At 35.7% G+C, this 19,340-nt stretch overlaps 1 protein-coding gene across 7 annotated transcripts in view; it reads left to right on the forward strand.

The window, feature by feature from the left end:
- The window catches only part of LOC143259765 (cyclic nucleotide-gated channel alpha-3), a 224,729-nt gene that overhangs the window by 119,506 nt on the left and 85,883 nt on the right, over window positions 1-19,340 (forward strand). For 6 of the 7 annotated variants that reach the window (XM_076523274.1, XM_076523280.1, XM_076523278.1 and 3 more), the window contains exons 6-9: window positions 3,658-3,872; window positions 6,757-7,012; window positions 7,735-7,989; window positions 8,805-8,935. In XM_076523274.1, the coding sequence (XP_076379389.1) occupies window positions 3,658-3,872; window positions 6,757-7,012; window positions 7,735-7,989; window positions 8,805-8,935 (857 nt within the window). The remainder of the gene's footprint in view (window positions 1-3,657; window positions 3,873-6,756; window positions 7,013-7,734; window positions 7,990-8,804; window positions 8,936-19,340) is intronic. The other variant, XM_076523275.1, reaches the window with a different exon arrangement.

Consider the following 19,340-nt stretch of genomic DNA (forward strand, 5'->3'; position numbering starts at 1 on the left):
ATTTAAGAACGAAAATTGATAAGAGGAAAAATGTGCTCATCGACGTATCTGTGAAAGAAATCATAGTGCAAGCGGTTAACGTTTAGCCTCTTACCTTTTATTCACTTTACCAGTAGAAATACATTTTCATTTAAGATTTAATTTTAAACTTCCTGCAGTTATTGACAATTTTTGTTGTATTTTCCCTGAAAAATTACATAACCATATTGTTTTTTGATTGTTTAGTTCTATTGTTTGATATACGAATGGGTTTTCCTCATTGCAAGGATTGTTATCATTTTATAATTTAGAGTTAAGTTAATTTATAATAAATTCATAATTTATTTCACTTGTCTTTTTTACATTTTGTCATGTGTACAGTTACATTTTACTATGATTCTAACTCACTCATATTCTTAGGATACAGATATGAACTCTGAGATGAAAGATTAAGTAGTAGTATAGTGGAAACATTTGATCGAAATTGGCGGATTTGCAATATCAATTGGAAACTGTTAGACTGCCAATCCAAAATGTGCGCATTGCAGATGCCAGATACTATGAATCGTATCAACGCCGGACAAACAGTAATTGATTTCTTATGCATCTTTGTACTACATCTACATTCAACGCTTTTAGGAAGAGGAAACAATTTCTCTCTGTGTATGTGGCCAGCATCTCATAGGATTATATTTCGAATGTATTCAATACTATGGACGCAGAATAAAAATTTGTATAACGATAGTTGCATGACGTAGCAGCGATCTCATTTAGTAACTTCTTTTCCGAGGTTAAGGAGCTTTAGAGATTGTAGGTTCACCCTCAATCTTGTTAACAGAATATATTATACTTCTCTTTCATAGCTTAGAAGTATTTACTGTCGGAGATGTCCTTGTACGAAGAGGAGATTTCCAATCTTCTTTACCAGTGACATAAACAAGAACGGCGAATAAATTCAATAAACAAGTCTTGTATCTTCAACGTTTAAAACAAATGTTTTAATTTCAATGGAACTATTTTATGTTTGATGCAATGAAAAGAAAAATTAAGTTCGTATGATATTTGAACAGGAATTGCTTAACGCGTGTCTGTAAAGGCCTACAGTTTCTACTTGCATAAAAATGAAATTTGTCAGCACTTTGTCGCTATCTTGAAAAATAAGGATGCTTCTATATTTCTTTGTTAACAATTATAAATGAACTGACAACATATAAAAATCTGTAGAAAGATGCCATCGATATATTAAACTGAATACAATGTTTCATTTCAATAACGATTTGTATAATAAATTCCGTAATTGTAGATTTCTGATTTATTTTCGTGTTCAGATAAAGAAATAGAAGAAAATACTGGTATAATTTTCTGATTGATTATATATGAAAACTTCGTACTAATTAGACTAATGTTAATTAAATTCATATTTATTAAAGATCTCCCACAGAAACATTTCTACAATTCCAGTACGTGTGCAATAAAAAATCAGAAACCAGTTGCCTTGACTGGTTCGGTAGCTCTGCTATTAAAAACTACATTCGAAACAATATTGGTGAACAAAGATTGAAACGCGGCCTGAACGTCACGAACCGTGGAGTTGTCAAAAACGTCCGTTCCCCGGGTATGTTCAAATAACCGTGCTTAAATATGGAATTAAAATTTCGAGGGTAAAATCCCAGACAGCGACCCGATGAAGACTTTTTAATTTACGTTCGCATAGAATGTATCTAATATTAAATTATCCGAATAAAAGACGGCCGAATTTGTAATTACGAGCGAGCATTTCTCTCGGGAAACATTTCTCTTTACATACCACCGACTCCGGGTCCCGCTAAATGAAACGAGTGCACCGCCACTTAGATGACGCAATTTCCAGGAGCGAATTTTACGACAGATACAGAGTCGTTTGAGATGTGCAGCCTTCAGTTACATCATGCGAGCGTTCAACAACAACTAACTAGTTTGACGCATACAGATAAACAGAAACTTCTGTCGGAGCTTCTCGAGCGAAACAGCTTTGTTTTGCGTTCGCGTTATACGAATACCGATGTCTCCAGCGTGGAGTACACACAACACTGGTCACACACGGACACTAGCACGACACACAATGGCGAATGTATCGCACGCACGAGTAATTTTTGTTGTTCGTATTCGTAGGACTAAAATACACTTTGTGGTGGAAAATTATAAATCAAACAGTGCAGCAGTAGAAAGTACACAACTTTCACCTCTACGAAACAAATGAATATCGTATAATACATATTCTGCATGATTCAAGAAGCACCTGCACAAAATGTCTGCTTTAAATTTCTTTTGACTAAGTATAACTTTGAATAGAATCGTTATTTAAGCCGTTAAGAATTCTATAGTATTTTATTCGAAGACTAATGAATTTAGTCACGAAGTTTCAATTTGATATGTTCATTTGTTTCATATTTTTTTAAATAATCTGACATCTTGCGGGCATATATTCCATAAATACAAGAACAAGTTATGTGTAAGCCAGGCGCTAAAAGCACGCATAGTTTCTATTTTTAAAAAAACAGCAAAATAATTGTCGAATGATTAAATTGATATTTCAACAGCTGACAATCTGCCAAAATTATAAGAAGATTTGAATCGCTGACATTATTTGCAGCTCGATAGCAAGACGTGGAGTCGCAACGTTGTAGTTATTCGAACTTTTAAAATCGGACTGCTGTACGAAATTTCTTGTTGCAGTTGCAATTGGACGGTTATATCGAAATATCCAGCGTTTATGATATCTATCGAGTGAAATTACTTAGTGCAAACTGAAATGCGGTTGGTCACGGCGGGTTGCTCCTGCAAGAGCGAAACGTGATTGGTGGAGGAACTTTTAGCTAGCAATTTGGTTGGTCGTTACGGAGTTACGTTTCAGAGGACAACGAGTCGCGAATTCCTGGAATTGCAGGTGGTAAATTCCAGGAATCGAGTGCGACTGTAACCTGCATTCTACCTAAAAGTAGCAGTTTATGACAGTGCCGGTTAAAGTAGAGGGTGACGGTCCGTGTTCATATTTTCGTTCTAGTTCCGACCTTGCGAGTTTTACGATTACTACGTAAACTTACAGACCACCACGTAATCCACCGATACCATTCCGATGTAACGAAAAATATCTATAAATATACGTTATTATAAATTATTGCATTCAAGTATATATTATGAATAGACTGCGGATTTTTGTGCAAAATAAAAACTGTCTGCTTTAACACATTGGCTGCCACGCTAAACACCTCGTAAATTTTATAAAATTAACTTTCCAATTTTATTTTGATTAAATAAAATACTTTATGTTATACGACATATATTTCATCTTTTTTCAACATACCTACGTTTTGTGTGGATCTTAATAAAATTACAGAGACATAATAGATTAATTAAAAAATTAATTTTCAGATCTGAGCAAATAATTCCGTCGCCCGCACATGTCAGCCAAAGTGTTAATTGTAAGACACATGAGCTAAACATTCATTTCGTTCTTCCTCTAATAATTTGAACAACTGGAAAATATTATTTTGTGAATAAAACATTTCTTTAATGAGGTGCAAATAAAAATATCATTTATTTTTCTCATTTGTGCATGAACTCCGCAATCGATTAATGAAATAAATAAAACGAATGTTGCACGTCGTATCACCGTTAAATAATGTTTCTCGCGTGTAGCAGGTATACAGTACAGCAACAGCAACAGCAACGTGGAAGCAGAGGCTATCCTGGACAATCGGGAACGAAAGGATTCCGCACTGGTGCCCCTAACTGGTCCTTCATCTTTGATCCTGCGGGACGCCTCTGTTACTATTGGTCGATGGTGGTATCCCTTGCCTTCCTTTACAACTTCTGGGTTATCATCTATAGGTTCGCCTTCCAAGAAATAAATGGTTAGTATATTTTTGTGCAATTTAATTCATCTAGTATATTTTTTGTACAATCTTATCTCGTATCGTTTCCTTCTATTAAAGTTATGCACAGTATCGTCTCTTTAGATCAAAGTTATGTACAGTAGTTGCCAAAAATTTCTGGTCAAACAAAAATACATCGTATTATCACCAACCCATTATCCTGTTTTAAATATTGATTAAACAATCATTAAATAAGTTCGATGAAGGCATTGTATTTGTTCAGGTAAAAAATACGTTGCAACTTTACAGTGAATTTAACGTCGGCCGATGTCTGTCTGGTTAATTTCATTACGACCAGAAAGTTTTAACAACACATATGCATGTAAAGATACTTTAAATTGTGGACGTTTATACGCCTACGTTATTTCCAAGCGTTCAGTAAAATGAACATTTCAACTGAGTTAAACATCTCCTAACGCAACAAAATAAAAGCCAGCTAATTCCGATTTTTGTAAATTAATCTAGCCATAACTTTCAGTACATGCGACATTTTTCAAAACTATTTGAAACAAAAGTTCGCAGGACGGAAGCTGTTAGCAAAGTGTTATTCAGAAGCATTTTTTTAGCCAGCATTCATATTCTAGAGGTGAAAATCATCAAAGTTGTTGCTGCGAGGCATATTTGGTCGTTCATCTCAGAAGCTATTAGATAATTGAAAATAAAAGATTAAATGCGCCAGTATTATTCCAAACATTACAACGTATTATTCAAGATATTACACATAAATGTTATACATTACTCTGATGATTGATAGAAATTGCGTGGAAAATAATCGGCGCAACGTGTATATCACGTTTTGTTGTGTGGGTTGATATGTGTATTCTGAGAGTTCTCGTTAATTGTCAGTTGTCAACATGATTGTGTAATGTCAGTTGTCAACAAGACTAACCATCGTTATGTGTATTGATTTTTCGTTTATCCGTATCGTTATGTTATATTAAATTCGCTTCAGCAAAATCTCTACTTCAAATTCTGCCTCAATATTGTCGCGGTTTCTAAAATAGACATTCTACGAGTTTGATTAAAATTAAAAGGCATTATTACAAATTTTCTGAACATGCATAAATTTACTCTACGCAAACAAGACCATTATTTTTTAATTGGGAAGAATCGTAAGGTTTTCATCCGACAGGAGAAGATATTTTTCTGCAGAAGGGGAAACGTCCGTATTCAGTGGTCTCCGTTTGACGTGCAATAGTTTGAGCCGATGCTCAGTGGCTTTGGTAATAGGTAGGGGAAGAACCTTAAGCTCCGAAGCTTAGTTTGGACATCACTGCTTTATGTTATAATAGCCACGGTAACCGTTATGCTCGAGCTACCTGACCGAGCAAATGGAAAAAAAATACGCTATTGTCAAAAGTACACTATTATTACCTAGAGGAAAATACCCTTTTTCTATTCCTATGATAAATGTAATATTCAAGACACTGTTCGAAGGCATTCTCGCCTCTTATTGATTATGGAAACGTGCACCTTCTGTTGTCAAAATTCTAACTTGAATAATATTTTATTCGAGTCTTACTACATGATTTCAGCCATTTGTAATTATCATTATGATTTTTCTCTAACGAGCGTTGAAGACGTATATTTCGAAAATAGAAAGAAAGAAATCGATTTTTTCAAAGTTCTGGACTGGAATATCTGCTTAATCCAGGATTGGTCAGCATCTGGAATTGGTTCGGGTGAAACCTATTTCGGGTTGGAATAGTAAAAATTACCGTAAACCAGCACATAGCCGAGAGCAAAAATTCCGGGACAGCTTCGCCATCGAGTTAAATCGGCAGATACTCGTTCACCACGGGGTCGGCGTGCTAGATCGAAGATCAGTCCAGATAGGGAATCGGCTTTCCTCTGCGTATCTTACAACTCCCGTGAAAGAACTCTGTGCCAGCTCGGATTTAGCACCTCGGAGAATTACTCCGCTTCTCTATTCCAAAATTCTCGGAGCGCGCCGAGAAAGAATCCTATCCAGCTTGGTAAAAAAGCAGAAACTTCCTCGTGCCCCATCAATCTCCTCAGATTTCGTAATACCTGAACTCGCAAGGTTTGCTTCGATAACTGCGCGAAATATCAAATTCGTTTCTTTTACTTTTCTTCTGTGCGCGCTAATTGTAAGTTGCCGTTGTTCGTCTACCGAGTTTTTCTCTGCCAATGTCTTTGCTTCTCTGCTTCGTTCTTGTCGAGAAATTTGTTGCTTTCATTAGTTTGCTCTTACGTGGAAGTCTTTACAAATTTCACAGGTTCTACCGAACGTTTTGTAAAGTTTCCTCTCGAATTTTGTATTTCTGCAATTTACGTAGCTATACTCTGAACTGGATACATCGAGATTTTTAATATTTCAGAATAGTCGGTAGCCGAGAACTGTACTCCAGAAACTGTTGAAATTCTATTGTTGTTAGTGGATTGAATTATGCAGGATGTAAATTAAATCTTCACTTTCCTTTTACACAAGACCATTACCGAAAATAGTTAAATACGATGAGAATTATATGATTGACTACAAAATATTATGCGCGTTTTCTTTTTGTAAAAAGAAATGTGGAAAAATGCGAAGACGCAATGTAATAACTTATTTTATTAATATTCTATTCAGCGAATACGCAAAAGATGAGATTAATTTTTGCGAGTATATTAGACTGATGCAATAATAGCCGTATTCTTTTGTGTTTTACAAGTGATTGTAAAGATCTTAATAGCTCTTATTCTGACTAATAATTTAATACTATTTAAAATAAACTAATTAAAATTATAAATTTAAGGTTTAAAGAAAATATTTGTAGAATCTCCTGAAGTTTGGTTTAATGCAATGAAGACAATGATTCAAAATGCTATTTCCTTTAGAACAGAATTGTTTGTTTTACAGGCGATACGCGGTGGGTGTGGTTCTGTTTGGATTACTTCTCCGATTTTTTATACGTGTTGGACATAGTGTTCCACATTCGAACTGGATATTTGGAGGATGGCGTGTTGCAAACCGACGCGACTAAACTGCGAAATCATTACACGAACAGCACCACATTTTACATGGACATTCTGTGCCTGCTGCCACTCGACTTTTTATACTTATCTATAGGATTCAATAGTATACTGCGAAGTTTTAGACTTGTGAAGATATATCGGTAAGTAATGCTTTATGTACAAGATCCAAACTTCGTTAGTGCAGTTTTCTTCATTCATTCTCACAATTACTTCACAAATGAATCGACATTCAACAAAGAACACTCTATTCTACCAATAATTAAAGTATTCTAACTTTCATTTCATTTCCCTCAGACAATAGTCAGATAATAGTCATTATTACAATTATCAATAGTTGATTTTATAAAAATATCACTTGCATTAATGATCTAATTAAGCATGTTCTACCATTGTCCTAAAACTATATGTATATATCCAAGACAATCTGCATCTGTTAGAGCAGTCATAGTTCGTCCTTGTGCAATTGTGTGATACTTGAACCTTTTCTCTACGAACATACAAATCATTGTTATTCTTAAAACAATGTCTCCATGAACATACAAATAATCGTTGTTTCTAAAACAATGGTGTTACTGGTTCTATTTTGTTCGTCACTGTATGTACGCTGTAATATATATTATAATTCGCTACGAAACAGACACGAATAGGCACACGACGTCAACTCGACAGTGAACGAAACGTGGTCATTTCATAGACATTCTTCGACAACTATCCGACCGCATGGTTAAGCGAAAATTCCACGGTGACCGTGCAAAGAAAGTCGGCCGTACAATATTTTAATAGGAATTTCGAAATTTATCGTCGGGTTATGACTGAACCACTCTGGAATTTCATCCAATCTTCTTTGTCCATTGTCACGCAGGTTCTGGGCGTTCATGGATAGAACCGAGCGACACACGAATTATCCGAATTTATTCCGCTCCACCTCCTTGATACATTATTTACTGGTGATCTTTCACTGGAACGGGTGCCTCTATCATATTATTTATAAGAACAACGGCTTCGGCAGTAAGAACTGGGTGTTCAGCGACTCCGAGACAGCGGACGTTGTGAAACAATATTTGCAGAGCTACTACTGGTGTACGCTGGCACTGACGACCATCGGCGATCTACCACGGTTAGTGTCCTCGCACCCTTAATTTCGTAAATCTCGTTAATCCTTTTCGCATCATCGCGCGACAGTGCCAGTTCTCGAAATGCTGACCGAAATTCAATCTTCGAAGACTCTTTGCTGGCCTAGCAAATTTTTTGTATTAGCAAAGTAACAAAACCATACTTCTGTGAATGTATAATGTATTCGACCTTACTACGACTATTTTCACGCTTCAACAATCTGCAATTGCGTCATTCTGAACGTGTATTTTGGCAATATTAATCTGTATTTTGAATCATTTGTAAGATATTTGTATATTTAACAGTACCAAAAATATGCCAACACCAATATTTATGAAAATCATAGTATAATATCATGAGTTTTCACCAGCTTTTCGAGAAACAGTACCAAATCGATAATGATAAAAACTTGTACGGAATAAGACACATCCTTACATTTGTACAATCCTCAATTAAAGATGAAAATATACGAGTAAGAAAAAACAGGATTAAAATATGAGTATTCGCAAACAATAAAACCATATGAAAAATGTATTTTTGAACGGCATCATCTAACTTTACTAATGAGCTTCCAGTAATTGATTCCAATACCATTAGCAATATATATTTAAATGACATATGAATCTAAACACTACCATCTGCAAAATGATAGAAACCGTCCACCTTCGGACAGTAGCAAACCTATCTCGTTCGTAAAAATTTGTCAGAAGCGTGCCTCAAAGCGACTTCGATTCCGCGCGACACATTCGAAAAAGTCGAACAATACCGGTTTGTTACAGGTCGAATGCGCTAACATTCCGAATCGTCCTTCATTTTCAGGCCGCGGAGCAAAGGCGAATACTTGTTCGTAATAGCTCAGCTGCTGTTTGGCCTGCTACTGTTCGCCACCGTGCTCGGGCACGTGGCCAACATTGTTACCTCCGTGAGCGCAGCCAGGAAAGAGTTTCAGGGTAAGTGAAAACCAAATCCAATTATTTCTCGTGCACCTGATTCGATTCGATCGCCGGGAGAGCGAACCTCCCGGTCGCCCAGCTTTGCGGCCCTAACGGTCTAAGCTTCCGATTGTTTTGCTTCAAAGGCGATCCAATGAACGCGGCTGATTGCATGTTCATATTGAAGGAAAGTTTGTATCCCGATATTCTATGGACGCGTTCCGGATGCTGATGCTTTCAAAAGTCCGTCCTTATATGGAAACATTTTTACGAAACGTTCAGGCTCTACACACTATCTATAGACTGCGTGAACCATTCTTAAAACGCCCATAGTGTTTTATTCCTGATAATGTGTGCTACAATTTCTATACAATTAGTTCCATGAAAAATGTAGGTCCATTCGTACGAATAATGCTGAGTATTGTATTGTATGTGAATCTTGCTGAGTATTTCAATTTCGTTGTTTGTTGAAACATTTTCAACTGAAATTCCGATTTCCTGAAAATCATTTTAAGAGGATCATTGTTGAAGGTTTCGATCTATTTTATGCAGATCATGCCAATAGGTTTTTCACAATTCTTTTTCAATTTCGTGGTTTGCCTTGTATAATTTTCAGTTAGTGAATCATTATGCAAATTAGTTGAAAAGTTATGAACATCGTAGTAAATGAATAATTTAGACTTACGTATTAAATCACTGTTGGAAGTACAACTCTGTTCTAATATCAATCGTGGTATATACGACAGAATATTTACGATCTCACTGTCCGCGGTAATACTTTTAATTAGGCAGATCATCTGTAAATTCCTGTTTGATCAGATCGGTTTACAAAAATTATTTTATAGTAATCATTGAAACTTTAGCTTTGATTTCATATTTGCTCCAACGTACACAGAAAACAGTAATCAGTGTATCGTGTGAACAATCACAGGCTCGTTCGCATGTTTGCATTTGAAACCAACCATATGCATATTTAGCTAAAATAAGCTTGGCGTATGATGGTCCGCATCGCAAAATACAGAATTAAATGAACGTCACTCAGTGGTCGTCGTCCAAAAATATTTGTAACAACAGAAATCTGCGTAATTTCATCATAGTTTTCCTCGTCTGTTTGTTCAATGTGCTGCACCAACTTTGTTATTGTAAATAAATTTATGCATCTGCTGCGACCCGATCTTGTATTTCATGCGAAAAAAAGGTAAAATCTTTTTCAATTATTTTTACGCTATGTTATTTGAAATCACATGCCGTGATATTCGGAAAATCAGTGACTTTACATTATGACATTTTTTAAAATTCGATAAGCAAGGTATGTTGCAATAAAATCGAACTGTGAAGATCGTGACTGAGATGAAGAGAAGTTAATGAACGTGTGTCATCAGTAGGATCGTTGTTGACAAAATGGATTTCCCTGTGAGCAGAATAATGCAGCATTCAAATAGTTTTTATTTCACTTAGCAAGTTTATGATACCATGCAGAGTGTGTTGACATTACGTTTCCTATTTACCTGCGTCGCGCAACTTTACCCCTATGCGACGTGAATCCTCTGAGAAAGATGAGCGAACTATTCATGAAATGGAAGTGGTGGGATTTGACGTGCTGCGTATAGAAGTTACGCCTATGAAAATAGAGAGTAGGTATTCCGATTTGCTGGTATACGTTAACTGCGGGAAGTATAATGATAAACGAAACAATGAAATTGTTTGAAAGATGAAAATCCACATGAAAATCCTCTGCAAATCCGGAGCTTTGAAATATTGATCGGTATTGTACATAGTTTTCATGCGATTAACACACAATAGTTTCGAAGTGTCCTATGCACCATTAATTTTCTATATAATCTTTACAGCCATTATTCCATGAATTAATCGAAATTCGAAGAAGAAGAATATCGATAATTTCTATTATTTTCAGAAAAAATTCATAATTTATTTTAAAAAGCATTTTCACTATTCATTCTTCTTTGTAATGAAGAAATTCCAACTTCTCAATTCTGATCAATATTTAATACTTTGATCTTCCATCTTTTATTTAATTGTGTCTAGACAGCGGATTTTATGCATTTATGATAAAATTGACTATGTGAAATATCAAACAATGAAGATATTAAAAGAATTGAAATCCTTTCATTTATTCTAATTTATTGGAATGATTAACAGAAGAAAAACATTTTTATTTACCTTTTCTGTTTCCTGCATTTCTATTGGCATTGCTATATTTCGATAATTTTATAATACACAGCATCTTTAGTGAAGCAAAAACAAGACAATTAATGGCATCGGTAGATCATGAATTTTAAGCATTCATATGAAAAAATTAGTCGATGAAAAAAACAGTAGAAGAACTGAGGTAATATTAGAACATCGATTCATCATTATGAACTTATTAAAATCGTTAAAAGAAAAGAAATTTCTATTCCTGTTTCTCACGATTAATGCAGAAAATTTTTGCGCCGCAGCCTAGTTATTAACGATTTTAATATTTCTAGAAACCAGGTTTTGCTTTCAGAAGAATAAATTAGAAATGTTTACGATTTCGTTGCTTTTACTTCTCGAATTGATTTACCTTATTGTAATATGAATAAAAGATAGCGTCACTATTATTATGAATTATAAATGTCTCCAAAACGAAAGCCAACGGAGCCCAGAGGGTTAATACAACCTGTCCTGTTGGAGTCGTAAGTACTAGATAATGAGTCGGAAGGGCAATGTTTAGTGATTGGCAAAGCAAACGTTCACTATGGAAGACAGAGAATCACAGTAGAGTTGAATAATTAGTCATAATTAAATGTAAATACATGTTGCTAATTGGGGAGAAAGTATCTCGAGCGGGAGCGTTTCGCTGAAACAATCATCTCTGAAGAAATGTACCGGATGCTCCATGCATTTGTCATCACCATGAATGGTTTTTAATAATTTCGGAAATTAGAGTGTTTTAAAGAACTGCAATGGCATTTAAAAACGATTTTTAAAGCATAAGAAAATTTTGAAATATATAAACATTTCACAACAAACAATGCACATTGTACATTTTCTGAGCAGCCACATCTTGTGGCAACATATTTCACTTGAATAATCTAATATAAAAATAGTGTCATCGGTTTCTAGAAATATCCACTTTGATAATTGCACATCACATGTTCATGTGATCACTTCTTCGTATATCAATAAATTCCTTATTATTCAATAAGGAATTGGTATTCACCAATGTGCTTCTAAGTAAAACATTTTCTATTAACTATAAATTTGTTTAGTAACTAAAGACAATCGTCATAATTCTGCATAATTGACAAACAATATCTTTTTTAAGTTCTAAATGACATAGCATTTTTTCAAAATGAAGTATTTGCAGCATTCGTTCCCAACAAAAAACATGCAAAAGTCACTGCGCCCTATAAAAATAATTATCATTATCCAATTACCAATGAACAGAGTTAAACTATACAGTAAATTCTCCGCAATTTTCCTCCAGTTTGTAAGCAGAAATGGACAATTTTTGAAAAAGAGATATGTTTATTTGAGCCTTGCACCTCGTTCTTATAATTGTTGATAATCGGTAACTATAAAAATGAGCCGCAAGATTCGTATAATCGTATCTCCTCTTCCCAAATTGTCCATTTCGATCTACAAGCTGAAGGAAAATTAGGGAGAATTTGCTGTAGCTCGACTAGCATACCGAACATGGACCACCTTGTATGTAATATCGCATTATGCGGCGTGCTCGAAAGATCAGCATCCGCTCCAATCTCCGATTAATTAGCATGGCTTTATTTACATATATCCTTTTGAAAACCTATCGGATCGATAAAGATTAAACTGTGCGGATGCCGTCCGCTTTGTTATTGTCCGTCCCCGACGGTCGATTCGTGCTCCCTGAGCTGTTCATCGGAAAATACAGTTCTTGTCCGAGTTAATCGGCGTTCCACCCGCGGAACACGAAAAGTCTTCCGGCCAGGAGGATTTGTCGTTGTTCATAGCTCGCGACAATGCGTTTCGAGCCGCAATAGAACGCGTTTTAAACGCGACGGTTATTGGTACACAAACGTGTCGCACGAATCAAGCGAACAGTCGAACGGTTAACAATGTTACAAAAGCCCCTGGGAAGCTTTGGCGCGCCGTTCCCGGCTGAAACTTCAATTTCAAAATTCCTAACAACCCGCACTTGATCTCCGCGTGCCCTACGGGAACCGAGCGGCGCGGCGCAGCGGCGGAAATTTTCAGCTGAATCGGCACGAAACGTCACTCACCGACGCGACATGGACGATACCGCCGAGCTTTTAGGACGGGATATAGAGTGATAATAAAAATATGTCATGGTACAACCACTATCCGTGCAACTACAATCAAATTTCACATACTTTAATTGTTTCTTTCGCAATCGTAGAAACTAGAAGCGGTAAAAATCGGTAGAAAATTTTGGAGAGAAAGATGTCTCTTGAATATCTTTCCACAGAAAATAAATGAATATTATTTGAACTATTTGGTTGTTCGAAGAGTAAATTCATTTCTCATAAAAATGTCGTTTTGTAAGGATATTAAAAAAACACTTGATTCAGTATTTTGCCAATAAAAAACGGAATTTCTGCGAGCATAAGATTTCAAAGCTACTAGAAAAATGTCAAAAAGTTATAGAACAATACATCGTTAAATAATATTTTCTCTGAACATTCAAAAATCATCTTTTATTTTCTCGTGGAGAAACGAAATTATTTTCCAAACAACTCAACAACAAAATCTTTGTATACATTTGTGTTATGTTATATTTATTATGTTATCCAAATTTTTTCTCTCTAAGAAGACAATCAGAAGGAACACAGCAATATTATTTCGATCACAAAATTATTTGTTATAACTCAAAACATTTGAATCGAGGTAATAATTGTTGTGCAACGACGTTCTTCATATTGATTATAATGCTAACAGTGCCTGGATTAAACTATGTTCTAAGTCTGCTTATTCATTTTTTAAGTTTTACAAATTTATCCGAAAACATTTTCACTTTACATGCTAAACAAAATACTGAAGACCAATATAGAAATTTAATAACAATAATTAATACAACATGAATGATTGTATGGTTCAGGAATGTATCCGATCCTTGAAGATCGTTATTATACCTCGCGTATAAAGCTCGCATACTATAAGAGGTTTCGTTAATACTGCAATTTTTAATTTGCATGGGTAAAGTAATTTGCGATTCACCAGAAGCTGGTTATATTTACCACGAGCTCCTAACCCGCGAAGGGGTTAATATTGTAAATGTAATCCAGCGGAATCCGAAGAAACGTAAAACGGCCCGTGGCGATCTCGTAATGGCGTGCTTATCATTCTTACAGTTTCCGTCGGGGAATTGAACTACATTTTAATCCGGTGACGCTGATGGGATATTAAATTTCCTTTTCTGCCGGTTGTATCTAATGCCGCCCGTAACATTGGACACTCGCGATTTTATTTCTGATGAGTGCTTTAATCGTTACGATTAAAACGCTAATGTTAAAAGTAACGATTTCATTTCATTTTCAGCGATAGTCTATTCGTTCGGGGTTACCTTGAAATCACCAACAATTATTTCACTGACAATGTTTTCATCAACACGATTTCAGCGACACCGCATTTCACAGACATTGTGCTGTGTAAATTAATATTAAATCAATTATTCACTCTCAATGTACGTGTAAATTCTTCGCCACGCTTCTGCGATTAATATAAAGGTGGACATGAAAACTGTCATCATCTGACACTCATCAATTATTTTTAGGCACATGAAAACGAAACTTGTTCATAAGAATTTAACGATATTGAGGAGCGACAATATGTATCGTAGTAAAACAGTTTTTGTCGATGAAAGGTTTTCGGACCTAATATTCTTTTTATAGATTTTTTGCCGATGCGAATGGTTTTAACGGTCAATAATAACAGGCCATCCTACGTTAAATGTAGCCATAACAACAAGTATAAAAGTGTACAATATGGCGTTTAACTTTGTCAGCCACCGTTTTGCAAGGTGTGTACGATATCGACCGAACGTTTTTGGTAGCAGAGCACGCATTGGACCAAATGTTTATAGCGAATATTGGCATCGAATGCACATGGTGGTAACCATAGTCCACAGTGCACAATTTTATCTGGTTACATATTCATGTAAATCCTTGAGCCGCGGCCTACTTTTTATAGAAAATTTCTATGTAAAAGGACAACAATCTTAAAATATCCGATGTGTTGTCGAAAAATTAAACTTATTTATACTTACAATATCGTCGAAAGTATTACAGATGACAAAATTATTAAATAGGTTTCCAAATCAATCTAAAGTCAACAGAATTTCATTATATTGGTAAATTTTTTATTCAACGATGCGTTACTAATTTTAGTCAGAACGTTCCATCTACTTTGTTCTTTATAATAATTATTTCCGTATCATAGTTACAATATCATACGGCTTTAATTTTATATTTTACACTAACATTTAAATTCTACAGCCTTTGAAGAAACTGAGATTAAATAAAATCCTATTCTTTCCATGAGCGATTTCAGTAAATTGAAACCGTATTTAATTCCATAGTGTTTTAACCTTTTAGGTACGGCTGAATTCTGCGCGAGGCTATTTCTCTGGACGGCAGAGTCTGATGTGCATTGTACAGAGTCTGATACTGTATGTACAGGGTGTCCCAAAAATGTCTCGGAATCCGAAAGTGGCGGGTTCCTCAGGCCATTTGAAGCAACTTTTTCCTTTACAAAAATTTTCTCCGAGGCACCGTTAATGAGTTATTAACGAAAAACAGTGACCAATGAGAGGCGAGATATGCTGGCGCAAGGCGGCCGAGCCAATGAGCGAAACTGGGTTTCGACTGCTCGTTGGCTCGGTCGCCTCGCGCCAGCTAAGCTCGCGTGAGCCAACGACGCCAGCGGTCGAGCGGTCGAATCCCAGTTCCGCCGATTAGTTCGGCCACCTAGCGCTAGGCGAGCTCGTCTCTCATTGGTCAGTGTTTTTCGTTAATAATTCGTAAACAAAGCCACGGGTTGCATTTTCGCTAAGGAAAAAGTTACTTCAAATGATCCTAGAAATTTCTCCTTTCCGATTTGCGAGACATTTTTTGGACACCCTGTAGACTGTTGTAAGTCGATGTGAAGACAAAAGATTTATGAAACAATGCATATGAAGACGATTATTTGATTCAAACGATGAGCGAGTGAGCTACTAGAGCAAGCCACTATAGTGGCGCGTCGTGCCTAAAAGTTCAATCCACAATTTTTGTCTCTTAAAAATTTTTCAATTTTTCAAAAACTCTAACCACATCAAAATTCTGTATAAGCTAACAGAGTATTGTGGTTATTGTTCCAAATTTTCCTGTAACACTTCAGAATTACATCCTCTGTCAAGTCGACCTTAAGCTTCGCGAAAGCATACAGAAATATATATCGATCTTTGAAGCCATAAACGTTGAATTCCTCCATAAAAGACTGTCTCGAGGGTCACAGACTAAAAATACTCCTTGTTTCATTTCTCTTTACGGTCTTAAAAGAAGATCAATAGACAGTTCTCTCGAGCCTGTGGAGCGAGAGGAGACAGCCTGTTAGTTCAAACAGAATTGTTTCAAGCGAAAAGGAGTTATAACGTTAGGACACTCTATGAACGCAACTGTCTCCGTATAATTTACCTCGAAAATGATGTACAGCTCGTTAGCGGAAAGATGGATCTTTTCTCCGATTCTCGCGCCCCAGAAACGGCAATTAAGCGAAATTTATTGTTCTCAGCTGGTATCGATAGCTCCTAGAATATTATTCCGGCGTAATTAGTATTCGAAGAATGTAGATGATACGCAATGCAAGTTAATGAATCTCCAAATGAAAGCACTATTAATTTCACAGTTTTCAGCTAATGTTTAAATGAACGACACTGATTAATGGTCAGCGTCGTTTGACCTTATCACTTTTGAATAGACCGAAGCTTTCAGAAAAACGTGACGATTAAGAAATATCTTTTGAAATTGTTTTTGCGAAATATTAACGTCACCCTTCGTTTAACATAATTCTACTCTGTAGGGCGTTTAAAATTTCACTCACACTTTACATTTTTACAAAACTACAACAATTAATTGATGATAATTGTGACATCGTTAAATATTCAGATAACGAAAATTCTTTTCTTGTAATTGTATGCAGAACGAAAAAGCCTGAATTATTAATCGTATTGATTTCTAAATTATTCTTAAGTGACTCTCACGAACCAAATTACTCATTCGTTTACAACGAAAATTCTCCTGGGGTCATGAAAGACCACAATATACCACTGCGAGATACAAAAAAAAAAATGTATTTTTGGACTACAACTTCGCGAGTTGTTACCAACCCTCTGACATAAACATTTGTCAACAAAAAATACATGTCGAATATTTTGTTCGAGAACTATCTCTCATGTTTTCATAAAATTCGTGGCACGCTGGTCGGACCGTTCCCAGGTGAGAGTAGAAAATATCGTTCCGACAAACTTGGATCGTTTGACATCAACAGAACAGCGTAAAGCATTTCACTGGGTATCTGTGCGTAGAAATATCTGACGGTTCGTTGACCCTCGGCTTGCATTCTGCTGTGGCAAACCACAATACGCCAGGTGGCTGGCCTTGGCTAGGCCAATATTAATTTTGTTAATTATGCATCACCACACTACGATATTAAGGTTGGTCCAGCTGCTTAACTTCCGAACATAATTTTCCTGGTAGCCGCGGCAACTATTTCGGACGGCTTCGATGAATTTAGCGGAGATAGAAGCCAAAGTGAACTTTGATGTTGATAGGCTCCGATCGCGTTCAGTTGAAATGAATTCAAGGAACTTTGTGATTAAATTTCAAAAAAAGCATCGCTTGCGATTAAACGCGCGAACTATTTAAACTAATTAATTTGGACAATTGGGAAACAATTCTACAATTTACGAGTTTTCAAACTCTCGATATCTACGTTGAAAATCTGGGATAATCGACAACTATATTGGAGCAAACAATTGTTCGATTGATTTTTTTTAAACAATTGTTTGATTAGAATTTCTTTTCGTCCTAATTGTGATGTTGATGATAATTTATAAAAATTCCCCCAAATCAGTAAAACATAAAATTACGTGGTATAGGATATAGTTTCATATTACCCGATGTATTTCATGAAACGTTTTGTAATTTCTTTATATATTATAATTTATTTTATAGTTATTCTTGAAAATTAGTAAAATATAAATTGTCGCGCAGTTTACGGAATCTCCGGTTCTGAAAATCTATCTTTGAAACTGTAAATCTGCATGAAGATACTTACTCCAGCAATGGTACATTCCTAACCAATTTATTCCATTTTCGTTGTTCCATTATTCCAATTTTATTTCCTTTCATAGTCCAGTTCTTATGGTCACGGTACTAACGAGTCTGCTGAACTTTATACACCCATATTTCACAAAAGTCTACAGAGAATTATAAAACACGAACTTCAGTAACATTGGATTTTTTATTTGCTATAGTTTTCTGGAAAATATTCTTTGAGGTTTGATTTCAGTGTCTTCAAACATGTCTATAAAATTTGTGAAAAATTAGCGAGATGCAAATAGATTGAAAAAATCGCTATAACACATCTTAACTTTTCAATTCTTATATCGCTAAAGAAATTATTTCGATCTTGTGAACTTTTGATAGCTGTTGACTAGTTATTAACCGCGTCAAACGTTGTTGATATACTTCGAGGCAAAAGTTGTACGTGGCAAATAACTATGGCATGAAAATGACTGGCTAACTACATATTTTGATGTGATTTCGTAGGCGTGTCACTTCTCTCTAACGAACTGCTCTTTCCATTATACATACACATAAGTCAATACGTTTGAATGGAAGTTTCATTGTATGTACGTAGCGACGGAAAGATTCAATCTTCTGTTGCCGTTGGCAGTGGCCTATTCAAATGCAAAATGGAGCTCAGATGCCGCGGGCCGAAGTTTTTTTTTGCTTTTCCGACACCTAAATGCTATGTGGATAGTATCCAGGCTTCCCCAAACCTTAATGCTTTGCGTTTTCTCAGTCAACAAAACTGCCGTGTACATTAGGATTTTACTTTCAGATACTTTGGCATAATGTAATATTCAAGGAATATCTTAAAAATGCTAATTATGCGCTATGATCATAACTGAATTACGGTAACTTAGGAATTCTGACGCACTAAACTAGCGTTTTTGTATTCACTCAATCGAAATAAAATTTAGTTAAACTTAAAGATAACAGTAAATTAACCCTTTGTAGTCGAAGCCATTTTAACTCGAAATCGAAAATAGTTTTTCTGACCTATAGTATTTCCACTTTATACAGGGTAGGACGGAATTCGTAGTACAACCGAACAAATAAAAAACAAATTTGGCATAGCATTTATTTATCCAGAGCTCCATTTTTGAGAAAAT

The sequence above is a fragment of the Megalopta genalis genome, chromosome 6 (assembly GCF_051020955.1).
Source record: "Megalopta genalis isolate 19385.01 chromosome 6, iyMegGena1_principal, whole genome shotgun sequence".
NCBI classification, from domain to species: domain Eukaryota; kingdom Metazoa; phylum Arthropoda; class Insecta; order Hymenoptera; family Halictidae; genus Megalopta; species Megalopta genalis.